At 44.7% G+C, this 17,125-nt stretch overlaps 1 protein-coding gene across 8 annotated transcripts in view; it reads left to right on the top strand.

The window, feature by feature from the left end:
* The window catches only part of Mical3 (microtubule associated monooxygenase, calponin and LIM domain containing 3), a 139,724-nt gene that overhangs the window by 73,942 nt on the left and 48,657 nt on the right, over positions 1-17,125 (top strand). For 6 of the 8 annotated variants that reach the window (XM_048335185.1, XM_048335184.1, XM_048335183.1 and 3 more), the window contains 3 exons: positions 700-886; positions 5,438-5,526; positions 6,979-7,066. In XM_048335185.1, coding sequence (XP_048191142.1) covers positions 700-886; positions 5,438-5,526; positions 6,979-7,066 — 364 coding nt within the window. The other 2 variants (XM_048335190.1, XM_048335188.1) reach the window with 1 other exon arrangement.

Raw genomic sequence — 17,125 nt, 5'->3', positions numbered from 1 at the left:
CCCCTATGTCTTCATAATTTATTTTCCCCCCTCTCATTTCCCTTCATTCTGGTCGTTCTGTAATCTCCAACCAATAGAAGTATATAAAGATGTACACGGGCGGAGTGAGCTCATTGGCTGAGCAGATAGCCAATCAGCTTCAAAGGAAAGAGCAACCCAAAACCCTTCTAGACAAGAAGGAACTGGTAAGAGATATCCCAAGGGCACGGTCAGTAGCCCTGACACTGCTCTGGGGAACAACCCTGGTTTGCTTAGTATTGTATGTTTACTTGTTTTGCCATGCACTGATTGTTTTAGGTTTCCTGAAATTTTAGGACTGCAGTAGATATTTAGAATGATATATGGGAAAACACATTGAATATGTATTTATGCTGACCTCCAAACTGCTCTGTCATAATAACTTGGTTTGATTGTACATTTTGTACACTTGGATTCTTCACCAGAAGCAAGTCTTGGCTGCTGATTGTCACTGATGAGGATCCTACCTTGTTTGAGGATCTTGGGAGGGACTTGTGGGTGTGGCCCTCTGCACTGCTTTTTTGGGAGAACCAAAATCAAAACACATATGGCCATTTAATACTCAGAGTCTATCTCTAAACACAACCACTTGCCAGGGTTGGCTTCACTTGCAGAGAGGTTGTACAGCTCAGAAAGGAGCCAAGAGACCTGGTCCTGACGTATTCCTTCCCACCCCCACAGGGATCCATAAAGAAAGAGTTTCCGCAGAACTTGGGGGGCAGCGACATGTGTTATTTCTGCCAGAAGCGGGTATATGTGATGGAGAGGCTTAGTGCTGAGGGCAAGTTCTTCCACCGAAGCTGCTTCAAGTGCGAGTTCTGTGCCACCACTCTGCGCCTCTCAGCCTATGCCTATGACACTGAAGATGGTAAGCTCTACTCTTCTGCTGTGCTTAAAAATGAAGTGCAAGGACTCTTTTGTCCATTTAGACTGAGAACTTCAGGTCCTGGCTATATTTTTCTAGGTGTGTGATTTTTTTTTAATGTTTTCTCTTTTTCTTTTGTTTGAGCCCATTTTTGCCCTTTCCTCCATCTCTATTCTTTTTCTCCAACACTCTTATACTTTTCCACTGTCCCTAGATTATCATAGCATTACTTGGTGGTGATAGGAATAAGAATGGCAGTCATTTACCTGTGTTATCTCCCTGACTTCCTCTCTTAAACCTCATGATGCTGTCTTGAGATAGAAGGAATACCATAGGATACATCCTGTTGTCTTTATGGAAGGAGAGTAACATGTCCATTGAAATCTTATTTCTTTTTTTTTTTTGGCCAGTCCTGGGGCTTGGACTCAGGGCCTGAGCACTGTCCCTGGCTTCTTTTTGCTCAAGGCTAGTACTCTGCCACTTGAGCCACAGCGCCACTTCTGGCCATTTTCTGCATATGTGGTGCTGGGGAATTGAACCCAGGGCCTCATGTATACGAGACAAACACTCTTGCCACTAGGCCATATCCCCAGCCCCGAAATCTTATTTCTTGCTTAAGACTGATGACAGAAGATTAAAACTAGAACCCAGACTTCTGCTTTGTGACGCTGCTTGAAGACTGTGTGGTGTTGCCACTTCCTTTTGGCAGCAGCCTCTCAACACCCTTCACCAGAGGAGCAGACAGCTTACTGTTGGGAACCTGCTTTACTGTGGGGGGATCATTGTTTAAAAAAAAAAAAATGCCTGGAAAAACCTTGGAAGGGTACAAAGTAGAGAAGTATAAACAGATGGCAACTAGATGGAGGCAGACTGACTATCCGGCCACCCAAAGACTCTGAGGTAGATGGAAGCTGGTTGGCCATCCAGCCACCTGAAGACCTTGAAAGGTTAATGGGAGTAGGTGCTCATAGGTACTGATTGAGTATCCCTCCATTCCTGCAGGACACTGAAGGGACTTAGCATCCTGCAAGAGGCAGTTTTTGTTTTTGTTTTTGTTTTTGTTTTGCCAGTCCTGGGGCGTAGACTCAGGGCCTGAGCACTGTCCCTGGCTTCTTTTTGCTCAAGGCTAGCACTCTACCACTTGAACCACAGCACCACTTCCGGCCATTTTCTACATATGTGGTGCTGGGGAATCGAACCCAGGGCTTCATGTATAGGAGTCAAGCATTCTTGCCACTAGGCCATATCCCCAGCCCCAAGAGGCAGTTTTATTGAGCAGAGATCACTATTTTACCAGAAGACGTGAGTAAATCCCTTCAAGGCAGTGTTAGTTCCACTGTTGTACAAGGTGATTTATTGGCCATGAAGACAATGGCAAGGTGATGTTACCCAATTAGAATAGTCCCTCCTATTGTCCTGCCCTCCTGATACTGAATAAGCTCTTTTACAAGCTATGTTGGTAGGAACAAGAAAAGAGATCAGAATGAGGAATTCTACTCAGGGTCCTTTACCTACCATGGAGGGATATTCCAATTGTTTTTATGTATCAAATGCTCTATTCTGCTTTCCCCATGGCCTTATTGGTTGGATAAAACCTTGAACTTCCAGAATGGGGTGGACAGATATTTATCCTAATGCTTAGGTTATTTTAGTTTGCCTTAAACCTTAGTGTCTGCCTAGAAAGTACCCTCAAGTTCAGCCATTGATCCGTGAATAGCTTTGTACACAGGTATGTGCTTATGTTTGCTATCTTCTCTCAAAGATGTGGATAAAGCATATATAAATGTGTCTCTAGTTGCTTACATACAATATCACCTTTCTCTTGCTGTAATAATACCTCACTTTATAATTAGCTTATAAAGCAAAGTTTGTTTTTAGCTTACAGCTTTAGAGGTTTGCATCCATGAGTGACGGGCCTACTACTTTTCAGCCTGTGAGGGTGTAGTACATTGTGGCAGGCGAGCTCAACAAAGCAGCATTGCTTACCTTGGTGCCAGGAAGCCAAAAAAGAGAAGAGACTGGATTCCCACAGTCTCCATCAAGGGTACACACCACAAGATGTAGACCCCACTTCTTTTTTTTTTTTTTTTTTTTGGCCAGTCCTGGAGCTTGGACTCAGGGCCTGAGCACTGTCCCTGGCTTCTTTTTGCTCAAGGCTAGCACTCTGCCACTTGAGCCACAGCGCCACTTCTGGCCATTTTCTGTATATGTGGTGCTGGGGAAGTGAACCCAAGGCCTCATGAATACGAGGCAGGCACTCTAGCCACTAGGCCATATCCCCAGCCCTAGACCCCACTTCTTAATGGTTCCACCACCTTCTAGAAGTACTACCCTAGCAACCATGGTTTGTTTTTAAGTAGATAGGCTTTTTGGGGATATCCAAGATCCAAACCATAGCACATTCTGATTAGAATGACTAGTCCCAGAATACATGAAGCAAAGCTGACAGTTTTAGTGTGGCGAAGGCCATAGCACAAAGTAGAGGTTCAGACAGGAAATGAATAAGGCTCAAAAGCAGCTCAGAATGACTTACCTGATCTTAGGTGAGACTTTGGAAGAAGAATGGAAATTAGCTAGCAGAAGGAGGGGAGGATGACATGTGCCTGATGGCAGTGACCATGATGAGCAGTGTCATGCGGTGATCTCCTGGGTAAGTTATTTTTGACATAGGAGCAGAGAGGACAGTGGGTCTGTATCTGCTTCCAAATCTAATTTTTATCAACTTAAAACTCCAAAGAAATCTCCCTCATCTTTTAGGGCACAGAACTAGAGAAAAGAATGGATTTTTTAAATTAAAGTTTTAGCCGGTTCTTCAGCCAATTTATTGCATGAGAAATCTAGCAGAGCAAACTGAGGTAAGAAAAGAAAAAAAGCAGCTGAGTGCTGGTGGCTCATGCCTGTAATCTTAGCAACTCAGGAGGCTGAGATCTGAGGATCACAGTTTAGAGCCAGTCTGAGCAGTGCCAGCTTGAGTGGAAAAGCTAATTGAGAGCAAAAAGGCCCTGATGAGTTCAGCCCCAATACTGACACAAAGAAAGGAAGGGATGGAGGTAGGAAGAAAGAGAAGTTAGAGCTTGATTGCCAGTAGCTGTTTGGGAAGTCTATTTAGGGAAAAGTAAATGATATATTATAACTATTATTTGAAATTCTGTAAGAGACTTTATTCAGCATTGGCTGGTGTCAAGGTTTGGCTCTAAAACATCTTCCAAAGACTGATAGTTTCTTTGGAAGGTGATTGGTTCGTGAGAGCTATTACCTTACCATGGATTCATAATTTGATGGTACTGAGTAATAGTGAAAACTTTGGAGGGTAGGGCCTGGTTGGAGGAAGTAGATCAAATGAGAGCATGGCATGGAGGGTTCATCTTCCCCCTTCCTCCATCAGCCTCTCCTTCCTAACTGCTCTGTGGGGAACAGCTCTGCTCTATCAGCTGTTCTCCAGAATGGTCTTTGACAAAGACGGTGGATTGAAAAGTGAGCCCAAGTAAACTGTTGAATATTTAAGTCATTTTTCTCAGTCTTTTGTCACAGCAGTGGAAAGCTGACTAACCTCGGTGGGGAAAACAGGTAAAAGAACAAATCAGCTACTCTGAAGAAAAATGATCTGATCACCAGGGACAGGAGAAGAGAATACCAGCTCCTCTCTTATTTTCTTTACATTTACTCATTTGTCAAGGAAGCTCTGTCTACAAATTAGAGGATGATGTGGAATAATTCCCTTTTCAGTAATTTCTATAATAAGGTCTAATGTTCAAGAGCTTTTGCTCTTTAAGTGAGAGTAAAGACAAAGTCAGGGAAAGTGACTGAGTTAATTCTAACACCCAGGGATGCTGGAAAAGCCAGCACCAGTGGCTTTCAGACCTTTTTAACCACATCCTCTGAGGAAACACATGTCACGTTAGGATCCAGTAAACACATAGACGTGGCTGGAAGTTCTAGGAAAAAAAACATCAACTCACGTATTCCACATCATTCTCTGGTTTTTCTATTTTATTCTGTTCTACTCGACTCAATCCACTGTAGAATTTTTTTTTTCCTGGCACACTAAGGAATTACAACCTGCTATGGGACCAGTGCTAGCTAGTGGACAGAAGAGAAGGAGGCTGATCCCATCAGAGTCAGTGCCCAGTGCTGCCCTAGCCCCTGCAAACCTCACGCCTCCACCAGGCACTTGTATTCATTCTTGCCTTCCCCAGAAATGCAGCTCCCAGCTTCCATGTGACCACGTCTTTGTCTTCACACACTGCCACTTTGTTTGCTGGTCCTGCCATGCAAGCCTCACTTCTTTGCTCTGGACACTGATTGGGTGGTGGCTCAATGGCCTTCATACACCCAAAGGGAAGATTCTCCCACTTTCGGGAAAAGGAGGAAGAACTAGAAGCAAAGATTAGAGGGAGGGCTGATCTCCCCGGACAGCAAGCTAGTCAGGGAGGTCTTGGCAGTAACAATGGTATCCTGTGGCTGGAGGGAGTGCTGGAGAGTGCTGAGGCCAGTGAATTGGGATCACAGTTACAGGATCTTGCTCACTTTTCTCCTGTTTCTTTCTGTCTGCAGGAAAGTTCTACTGTAAACCACACTACTGTTACCGACTCTCTGGTTACGCACAAAGGAAGAGGCCAGCGGTGGCTCCTCCATCTGGAAAGGTAATGGCAATCCTTCCTACAAGTGGGAGAGAAGCAGTAGGTACCGCATCAGTACTTTTGCGAGTCAGGATGGAATCCGGCACGGCTTGCTTGGGTGGCCATCGGAGTGGTAGATTTCCTGAGTGGGATTAAAGCAATTGAAGTATGGAGAGCAAACTAGCTTTTCAAGCAGGGTTTGGGGTTTTGTTTGGGAGGTAGTACTGGAGCTTAAACTTAGGGTTCATGCTTGCTAGGCAAGTAACCTTACCACTTGAACCATGACCCCAGCCCTTAAGCAGTTTTGATTATACTGATCTTGCCTCCTGCTCACTCCATAAAAGGTATTTCCTTTGTAAGAACCTCTTTCTAATTGGAGGATGCCCTTGCACTAAGGATAACATCCTGTTCCTTTTCACATGGTTAGAAAGACAGTGGTGAGAGATATATCAGCCCAAGGGATCCCTTCCTTTTCTTCAGCCCTACCCTCGGGTGTGGAGCAGATGGGGCCAGAGCCAACCCTTGTCCTCCACACTGAGGAGGAACTGTGGACTGCAAGCAGTCTGCTCTCTACCAGCCCTTAGTTCCCTTTGTGAATTACTTGTCTGAGACCTTTATTTCTTTATCTATGAGAATGGCCCCTCCACCCCTCTGTCAGGGAGACTGGAGTAACCCTTCACAGCATGGAGACTCTCTGTCAGCCTGTAGACTGCTTAGTACATCTTTGAGAGGCTTGGTTGACTGTGGAGTGGTCGTGGGAAAAGATCTGTATACAGAGTCCTCAAGGCTTCCATCCATGGATGGAAAATCATGAAGAAAATAAATACTTCCATACAGACTCTTTTCTTCTCACTCTTCCCCAAACAATGTAGCAGAACAACAATGTCACAGCATTGCATTGTGGTAAATATTTGTAAGTCATATAGAGATAATTTAAAGTTTATGGAAGGATGCTTTTTTGTGTGCATGTGTGTACTGGTCCTGAAGCTTGAAGTTAGGGACTGGGCACTGTCCCTGAGCTTCTTTTGCTCAAGGCTAGCACTCTATCACTTGAGCCACAGCTCCATTTCTGATTTTTTGAGTGGTTAATTGGAGGTAAGAGTCTCGTGGACTTTCCTGCCTGGACTGGCTGCAAACTGTGATCTTCAGATCTCCTCCTGAGTAACTAGGATTATAGGCATGAGCCACCGGTGCCTGGCAGAGGATGCTGTTTTAAGAGACTTAAGCCACAGGCCTTTGTGTCCATAGGAGTCTTGGAACCACTTCCCAGGATATCAAAGAATGATACCTTCAATCAATCTAGACTTTGACTTATAGTAACTTAATGTGAACTATGTCCCCATTTCTTTAAGGAAAGACTGACTGTGAGGAATACCACTCTCTGTTATTGACAGACTAACCAGATGAGTTCTCATTGCCTCTGAGATTGAAGGGCTTCAGTCGGTGTCACTTTCTTTTTTTCATGGACTCTTCTAGGAAGCCAAAGGACCCCTGCAGGATGGCCCTACTGCAGACACAAATGGACGGGCCAGCATCGTTGTCAGCTCAGCTGAGAGAACTCCAGGTAGCTTCACTTCCTTGTTTGGATGGGTGGCACGTCACTCTCTTGGCCTTTGTGATAAGGCCAAGGGCATGAGCCAGCACCTCCAGAGCAACATTTCTTCAATTGGGCATCAAGTGGCCCAAAATCCCTTGGACTCCTTTTTCATGTGTCAGCTGCTTGCATTCGGAGTCCCCTTTCTCTATGGTCTGTCGGAGGTGCTGGTGCAGATCAGAGGGGAGTTTCACTGGCAAGCTGTGAGCCAGTGACACTACCTTCTGGTAAACAGTGTCACCCAAGTTGGGGGATGCGTATTCAGTCTCGAGTATGGTACAGTGCACCCTATTCCCCCCCCCACCCCCGCCCCACAGCAGGGTGTTGGTCCAGACCTGTAGGGAGATAGGAATCCAGAAGAGTTGCTGTCTTGCCATCCCAGCAAGCGACCAGAGTAATAGGCCTCTTTGTGGCCCCTGTGTAGGACTCCTTTGACAGAGCACAGAGCTGTGTAAGTCTGGATTTGTCTTCATCTCAGTTTGGAATTCTTGCATCCATTCCCAAGATAGGTGTCTAGATAAACTGTCACTCCTCTTCTTTTTTTTTTTTTTTTTTGGCCAGTCCTGGGGCTTGGACTCAGGGCCTGGGCACTGTCCCTGGCTTCTTTTTGCTCAAGGCTAGCACTCTGCCACTTGAGCCACAGCGCCACTTCTGGCTGTTTTCTGTATATGTGGTGCTGGGGAATTGAACCCAGGGCCTCATATATAGGAGGCAGGCACTCTTGCCACTAGGCCATATCTCCAGCCCTCCTCTTCTTTATTACCTGTGACTGTTAAAGGTATATGCTGTCTCCTCATTGCCTCAGAACATTTGAGTTTCTATTGAGAGTCAAGGCCTTTCTGTTGCATGGTCTTTATTGTTTCCTGCATCAAGAGGTGAACAGCACCATCCTACCTCAAAAATCATGCTTGTTCTGGTCATTGTAGGGCAGGACAGGAAGGACCCAGGGAGAGGCCTATGGGGAATATTGTGTTGCTTCTTTCCCTTAAAATTGCCTCTTTGCCTCTTGTAGAACTGATCTATGAGTTTTGTCCACATTGAGGTGAGTCCATGGATCCACACTGATGGAAGGTCCTGAGGGCCTCATGGCAGCCCCAGGGTGTTCACAGTGCACAGTCACTGCACAACTAAGATGTCTTCTTGTTCACAGTATATGCATCTTAAGTAGCTGCTCAAAAACTCACACAAAAGTTAGGGATTATCTGCGAAGTGCCAGAAACTGTAAAGAAGGAATTTGTAGTGTAATTTTCATGATCAGAAAGGGAAAAATTATTCTTTCAGCCTTTAGATAAGTGGCCCCTAAAGCTGCTGTTTTTCCTGCACTAAGAAGCTAGTGTGAGCCTTTTGGTGCTTGTTCTAGAAGAGCTAGAAGGTGTCCAAGGCTGGGTGTGAGGCCCAGGGGCAGAACTTTAGTACTGGAGACACACATAGCAGATGGTATCCTCTGGGTAAGCTTGTCTTCCTATACAGAAGCCTTTGTGGCACTCTTTTTTTTTTTAATTTATTGTTTTAGTAAATTTTATTGACAAGGTGATGTGCAGAGGGGGGTACAGTTACATAATAAGGTAGCGAGTACTTTTCTTGTCATATTTGTTACACCCTCCCTCATTTTTCTTTCCCTTCCCTAGTTCAGGTAAGCATATATACAATATCCAGTGTACCAAAATCATATACACTAACCACGTGGGGTATGCTTTATTGCACTCTTAAGCCTCTGGGTGGACTTGTCTTCTTGTACACATGTCCTCCTTGCACTCTTAAGCCTCTAGGTGGGCTTGTCTTCTTGTACTCATGCTCTTGTTGTACTCTTAAGCCTCTGGGTAAAATTTGTCTTCTTGTACACATGCCCTTGTTGTCTTCTTGTTCTCATGCCCCTGTTGCACTGTTAGGCTTTTTAACCAATAGTTGATAGCTGTGTTTAAGCCATAAATGACTTTTAGCCTTGCATACCTTCAAGCCCTTTGAGTCTTCTTTGTGAGATGCTGAAATCTTTCCATAGCTGATGCCCTTAGATATGGGCATTGCTGGCAGAGAGAGTACCAGGGATCTAGACAGGACTTTGGCTTTACCCTGGAGTGTATGTCTGATCAGGTGAGAGCACCATTGTATTCCAGCAGTAGGGTTTGTCAAGGAACCTGGCTACTCAGTAAAACAACTCAAAGAAGTCACATTTTCCTTTTGAGTAAGGAATATAAAACATTCTCTAAAAAGAGTTTAGTGGAGTTTGTTTAGGTCATTCCTGAATAAGCCACATTTCCTTGCTTTCCTGTCTTGGTTAGATTGCTTTTCTTCCTGTTTTAACTGAAGGCATAATGAAATTCAGGTTTTTAGGATCTCTATATTCAGGAGTTTTGAAGAGTTCCTTAGAGGAGAATGCTCTACAAAGCAGGGAAAGAAAATGAAAGCTGTCAATGTGATTAAAGTCAAAACAAGTAAGAATCAAAGCCCTGAGGATGGTTCTATTCTCCTGGTCCTTAGACTCTTGAGTTAGAACTGTTACCAGGCGTTGAAGATAAGGCATCCCAAAGAATCCCAACCTGAACCCCTGAGGCAATCTAGGCAAGTATTAAGTACACTCTGAACAAGAAAAGGTCAGAGCAAGCAGGACTGATGAGCGACTTAAGGCTTGAGCTCAGAGTCCTGAATACACCCCCAAAGCCCTAATACTTCTGCCTGTGAGCTAACTTTTGGTAGTAGCTATAGAAAAGAACAAAATTGTAGTGATACTTTGTAGCTATCATGAAACCAGTTTCTTTTTCTCATTTGCTAGAGAATTCCTTTTTAAAATTCCAAACCAAAGCTTAGATTGCTTGACTAGAATTTCTTCCAGAAAACTCAGGTTTCAGAATGTGTGCCATAGAGTGGTCACCAACCAGATCCTGTCTAGTTCCCCTATTGCACCTGAGGCCAGTAAAGGGCCTGAGTGAATGAACCTGATTGTGTTGTCTGTGACAAACAGTGCTGTCTAGAGCCACATCACAGGAGCAGGAGGAAGAGGCGCAGGACTGTAGAGCCACTGACCCCACAGGCCTTGGCTCTGTACCTCACTTTACTCTGTGCTGTTTCCTTCTTCTCCCTCCTGTTCTTTCCCCCTTGTAAACTGTTGTTGCCAAAAGAAACCCAAAAATCAAATCAAAACAAGACAAAAAGACCAGAATTATCCACAAGTTAAAAGAACTCATTGTAGACCTGGTTTAAAGTGTTGTCTTTTTCTAGTGATGTAACCTGTAAGTGCTGTCTAATCTAGTGTTTGGGGAACACTGCTTACAGTATTTGTTTGTAATGTGCTTTTAATATAGAAAACCTTTTCTGTTCTCAAACCTGTAAATGCTTTGTTTCCAAGCCTCTTCGGCTCATTGCTGTGGATTAGTGAACCTGGCACAGATTTCCTTACCCTGGCCTCATAGTACCTGCCCTGAGTTCAGGAAAAGCTTAGACAACAGGCAGAGGAAGAAAAATCCCCTGTGGGATTACCTAGATAGGAAGCCCTTGGTTGCAAGTGTTGTGTATTCTACTTGTCCATTTTTACCTCCTGTAGCAGACAACCAAAAATAAAGAACAAGGCTCTGGAGTGTTACAGGGAGGTAACAAAGAGCTATTTTCCCAAGCTCAGCATTGGAGAACTTTTGCAGTGAGATGACACAGAGCAGGTGGGAGGAGCATACTAGTTGTTTATTGTCTGTGGAAAAAAGTGTCTTCCTTAAAGAAGCTTCAAATTTAAATAGCATTTGCTGGCTCCCAGTTTCCAGACACCTTATTCATGGTTCCTATTCCTTCCATAGTTTGGGTCATGAACTGGCTGTTAGGAAACACAGGCATTGCCCACACCAGCTAGAATGGCCACATGGTACAAGGAATGTCATGTAACTTGGGGCTCTTTTCCAATGAAGGGAAGTGAGGAAATCTTTTTACTGCTTTACAAGGCTTCTCCTCTTACTGTCATTTATGGAAAGTGAAGCAGAGAAAATTCTGCAGTCTAGTTTATATCCCCAACCCTATCTAAAAGTCGTAGTCGGGTTGGTGATAATGTGTGAATGTTTATATAGTCATACATACCTATATAATACACATACCTATATGTGTATAGGTTTCATTTCACATGTATGGTTAATTGTATTTTTCAAGAGGCAAAGCTTCTTGCTGGTCTGAAAACCATGGGGGCTTTTTTCCTGGAAACTTGCTGTGGCCTACCTCCATGCTCCTGTCAAGATTTCAAGAGAGCACAGTGTGGAGGTGCACACTTTGGTGGTTGAGTCTCACAGAAAATTATCAGTGCACCCTCCTCAGGCAACTGCTTAAAGAGCAGACAAGGAACACAGGAGTCTGCCTGAGGCGGGGGGCGGGGGAGGGGGGAAGCGCCCATGGTCCACACACAGAAAAATGGAATAGCTCACTTTCCCTCCAATTTGCTTTGATGCTTCCTACTGGCTTTCCTGAGTTCATTATGTTTGCCATCCAGGCTCATTGGTGTTTACTGTATTTTGGCTGTCTTGTAGGACAATGGGACATCCTTAGGCCCTCTTTACTGTGGCTGCATCATGCCCTTGGAGATCTGGCCAGTGAATTAAGGGGTTCACCTCTTCCTCTGAGCCATTCACTTGGGTAGGGGCAGGCAGGGGAAGATAGCAAGTGTAACTGTAGCTATGGTACAAAGAAGCCAGAGTGAGGGAGGATTCACTGTGCCAAGGGACACTTAACCTGTCCACTCTAACCTTCCCTAATGCTTTCATTTTTTTGCCCTTGTTTTTAACCTGTGCTGTTGTGAGTTTTTGGTGTGTTTCTTTGTGAGTTTTTTTATTTAATTGTATAACTTTGTTTTTGCCGTTACTGTGAAACCAAAGTGTTGTGCTTTAAGTTTTTTTTTTTTTTAACAAATGTTGCATTCTTATTTAAGAGAATAAATTCCAAACAATCTTCAGGTTTCTGAGTTTTTCTTTTCCTTCCCTTTTTCCTGATTGGAGGGTGGGGAAGGGGAAGCTCAGGCAAGGCCTAAAAGCCTCTGTGTCTCCAGGCCCTTGTTTCTGCTGTAGGGTGGGAAAGTGTAGATGGCCATGGAGACTAAGCTGCCTGTATCTAGTGGCCCTGTACTGGGGGTGGCATGGTACGTACAAGATGTTTTGTTTCGCAGTAACTGCAAGTAGAGAAGAATGAGAAAGATGCCCCTGTGCCTGTGTGTCCTTAGTCTAGTCAGCCATTGTGAGGGACCTCCTGTTAGGCAGACAAGAAGCCTGAGCCTGCATGGAGACTTAGTCATATGCTTTCCTCTGTTTCTGGCTGTAACAGGCCCCTAAAGGAGCCAGACCCATTAAATGTCTTCCCTCTACCATGACATTCTTACTAGGGTGCCCTCAAGCAGAACAACTGTGCTGAAAGTTCTTAGTCTTTCCTCCCCAATTGCTGATACCTGGCACTGAGTTAGGGTGTTTTGTTCCATCTGGCCACTCTCAAGCCTAGCCTATATTAAGAAATCGACTGTCCCCATCTTAGATACACTACTCCTTGACTCTAGCACTGTCCACTGCAATGTCCACTGCATGGGCATAGGTCCAACTTCAGTCCTGATTAGGACAAAAGAGAGTATCTTAATGGGTAAGAAGGATACTCATTTTCCAGCTAAGGCAAAGACAAAGTACAAAATGGGCTGGTGGTATGGCTCAAGTAGTAGGGCCTTGCCTAATATGCATGTATATCATGTACCACAAAAAAAAAAAGCAAAACAAAAACAAAAAAACAAAAGGGCCTCACAGGCCTCTGTTCATCCTGAAGCAGCTCTATGGGAGCTTGAGAAGCTGTAATCAGGCTTATCCAAGCAGTTGGGGCAACAGAGGCCTAGGGTCCCCTGGCATTCTAGATAGCATATACCCCACCACTAAGGACCTGGGCCCCATGCAGTTTGTAGCTCTTCCCCCTTTAGACCCTCAAAGCAGTCTGGTGAGAATTTATCCCAGCACAGACTGAATGACCTCTCTTAGCTGCTCATTTATCCCCAAGTCTATAGTCTTCCCCTTCTCTGCATTTGTTGGTGTCTGGTGCCTGTGAAAGGGAGAGAAAGGATGATAATGTGTTGCAGTAGTTGACAATTTTAAATGGACCAAAAGTCAATTATGTGGGCAGTTGCATACATACATACATACATACACACACACACACACACACACACACACACACACACACACACACACACATATGATTTTCCAATTCTAACCCTTGGTTGCTCACACCTTCTCATCTTGTAGTCATAAAGGAGAAGAGAACTTTTGTCTAATGACAATGTACTAAAGCATATCATAACTGGTGTGACTCTGTACCAGCCATTATGAATACCCTGCAAATTTCCCTATGGAACTCTGTTCTTTTCTCAAACTTATCTGAAATCTATTTTCTCTCTCTCTTTCTCCCCCAACCCCGTCCTGTGACTTCCCTGGCAGTTCCATTTCCCTAAGTAAAGCACCATGGCACAGATACAGAAGACCAGGCCATGAAAATGGGCCACTCAATTTTCACACGGAAATAGAGGACAGGATGGTATTGTGTGGGCCCTAAGCCCCCTCCTGAGATAGGAATGAAAGAAAAACACCCTAGTGGAGCTTACCTAAGCCTAATGGTGGGGTAGAATTTAGGAAGAATCCTCCTCGAACTCAAGTCCCTTTATTTATTTATTTGTTTGTTTGTTTATTTTGGCCAGTCCTGGGCCTTGGACTCAGGGCCTGAGCACCATCCCTGGCTTCTTCCCGCTCAAGGCTAGCACTCTGCCACCTGAGCCACAGTGCCCCTTCTGGCCATTTTCCATTTATGTGGTGCTGGGGAATCGAACCCAGAGCTTCATGTGTAGGAGGCAAGTGCTCTTGCCACTAGGCCATATTCCCAGCCCCCTCAAGTCCCTTTAATAAAGCTCCAAAACCTCATCAAGACTCCAGACTTGGTCTTACCTCACAGCTCACATTCAGCCAAGTACCCAGCAAGTGCCAGCAAGTAGATTAGTCATAATGAACAGGGCAGGTCCTTTGGTGCCTTCTCCTAAGCCAGACCATGGGACTGCTGTTCCATCTGATTGCTGCCCAGACTTCTAGGCCTCTGCTTTACAATTATTCCTCACCTCCTCACCACGTAAGCCCTGTAGGGGGCAGGTTTGTGCAGAGGTGCCTTTCATACACCTGGGAAGAAAGTCACGCCTACAGGCATATGGGATTACTTTTCAAATCCTTCCGGGGTGTTGGCAGTCACATGTACACTGCCTCCCTTTTACTTCCTGTGGCATCACATAAGCCACTTGTGAACATTTGCTGATTGTGTCTGGGTCTCCAAGGACAGTGGAGAAGAGGTTGAGCCACTACCAAGCCCTAAGGGAAGCTGGCTCAAACCAGCAATCTTCCCCAAAGGAGAAGGCTCACACCCCTCACAAAGGCCCTTTGTTGGTATAAAAGAGAAGTTAGGGTTCAGTACAGTAGAAAGGAAATATAGGGCCCTACTCTGTCCTGCTGGACTTTTTAAGGGCCATGCTGGGGGTAATTACTAGTGATACTTACATAAGAGAAGTTAGGGCTCAGTACAGTAGAAAGGAAATATAGGGCCCTACTCTGTCCTGCTGGACTCTTTAAGTGCCATGCTGGGGGTAATTACTAGTGGTATTTACAAATAGAATTTCAGCATTTTATGCTTTTTTTTTTACCTCTACTTTTTCCTATACTTACTCAGCTCATTGTGATTGTGCATTAATCATATGAAACTGTCTTAAGTGTGATGCTTAAGTGAGTGATTTCCTTACTCAGTCATTTTGTGAAATATCAGTTATTACTTATCACAAAATTACCATGATCACTTCATAGAAAGTATGCCTAATTTCATTTATATCCCTGCTTGCTATATTGTTGGTTCTTAGTAATTATTTAATATTAAGTCCTCTCTGTTACCAGAACTCAGGCCTTTATATTTGATGCCTCCTCCCCATCCCCAAGACTCTGAGACTGGCTGGATGCTGGGGTTGGATCATCCTGGTGTCACTCTGCTAGTTTTCTGAGAAAGTGGACTCAATAGAAAGCACCAGGCTCTGGAGTCTACTGATGACAAGTACTACTGGTTCCTAAAGACAATTGTTGTCAGGCAAGGACCTCAGGGTGTTACAAGACCACAGGGCTTTAATGGGAAGAGACATACATAACTAACCTTGCCAGGTCAGTGGCCACACTGCTTTGGTACTTGCAAGTGTTTGGTGCCCTCAGAATAAGAAAAATATACAAACTGTAAAAAAGACCAGGCACCAGTGGCTCACACCTGTAATCCCAGCTACTCAGGAGGCTGAGATCTGAGGATGATGGTTCAAAGCCAGCCTGGGCAGGAAAGTCCATGAGACTCTTACCTCCAGTTAACCACCGAAAGGCAGAAGTGGTACTGTGGCTCAAGTGGTAGAGTGCTAGCCTTGAGCTAAATAGCTCAGGGACAGTGCCCAGAGAGCCAGTGGCTCATGCCTGTAATCGTAGCTATACAGGAGGCTGAGATCTGAGGATCACAGTTCAAAGCCAGTCTGGGCAGGGAAGTCTGAAACTCTTATCTCCAACTAACCAGCAAAATAAGAGCTAGAAGTGGAGATGTGGCTCAAGTGGTAGAGTGCTAGCCATGAACACAAAGAGGCTCAGGAACAGCACTCAGGCCCTGAGCTCAAGCCCCAGGACCAGCAAAAAGAAGAAAAGAAAAGAATAAAGGATGGATGTGAGCCCAGACAAGCAGAGTGGCAAATGAGCCCAGGTGCAAATAAGGAGAAAAGGCCAGTTTGGAGGTACCCAATCCCCTAAGGTGAGCAAACTACAGAGGTTAAACCATGCCTAAAATCTTTTCACTCTGGTTGATTCTATTTGGGGAATGACTTCCTCTGCTGCAGTAAGCTTGTCTTCCACAGATGGCAGGCCAACTGTCCAGCTCAACTCCAGTGGTGAGGGACCCCTGAGGCATAGCTTTATATGTCAAGACAGCCTCCATAGTTCTGCTTCCCCCAGGTTGCCTTATCTCCTATTTCCAACAAGTAAGAAAGAACTCCTTTGGGGTTCTTTGAAACTGCCTCACTATATAGCTGAGGCTGGCCTAGAACTCTCATTTTTTCTGCCTCCGTACTGCTAGATTACATATATACACCATCCTGGTTTCCAAGTTAATTCCTCACTGTATGGTGGCCAGCCCAACTCAGATCACTGGAGCCCAACAACTACAGAGATCTGGTCTGCTGTGCTGAGCACCTGGCACAGTACCTAGGCAGAAGTAGGTGCTGAGTAGTGGATAATTGATTGATTGGTTATCAGTAATGGAGTAAATGGATCTCAGCAGCCATCCTGTGTGGGTGGGGTACACCAAACAAAGATTCACTGTAACTTTTCCTACATGCTTGTTGTTCAGATTTCATTCAAGGTTTTGCCAGCTAAAAAAGTGGAAGTCATCAAAGTAGAGAGTACAGTAGTCATTAGAGGAAGGAAGCAATGAGGAGGTCAAATAACAGGAGCCAAAGCACCATGAGACAGAAGAGATTAACTTGTGTTCTCTAGCACCACATGGTAGCATCATTGCACCAGACACTAAATCATATATTCAGAATAGCTAGAAGAGTTCCAAGGTTCCCAACACAGAGAAAGGATAAAATTTGAAGACATAGAAAGGTTGATTACTTTGATTCTGTGTATATTAAAAAAAAAAAGCAGTATGGGCTGGGAATGTGGCTCAGCGATAGAGGGCTTACCTAGCATGCACGAATCCCTGGGTTTGATTCCTCAGCACCACATAAACAGAAAAGGCTGGAAGCGGTACTGTGGCTCAAGAGGTAGAGTGCTAGCCTTAAAGAAGCCAAGGACAGTGTTCAGGCCCTGAGTCCAAGCCCCAGGACTGGCAAAAATAAGTAAATAAATGAAAAGGCAATGTATAATACATAGCTTACATGTACTAAATTAATCATGTTACATTCCATGGGTATGTATAATTTTATTGTATATTTATTGAAATCGTGTGTGTGCGCGCGCGCGCGTGCGCACGCGCACACGCGTACTTGCT

The sequence above is a fragment of the Perognathus longimembris genome, chromosome 27 (genome assembly GCF_023159225.1).
Source record: "Perognathus longimembris pacificus isolate PPM17 chromosome 27, ASM2315922v1, whole genome shotgun sequence".
Lineage (NCBI taxonomy): Eukaryota > Metazoa > Chordata > Mammalia > Rodentia > Heteromyidae > Perognathus > Perognathus longimembris.
The sequence above is the reverse complement of the archived record's forward strand: the minus strand, read 5'-3'. Positions and strand labels throughout refer to the sequence as shown.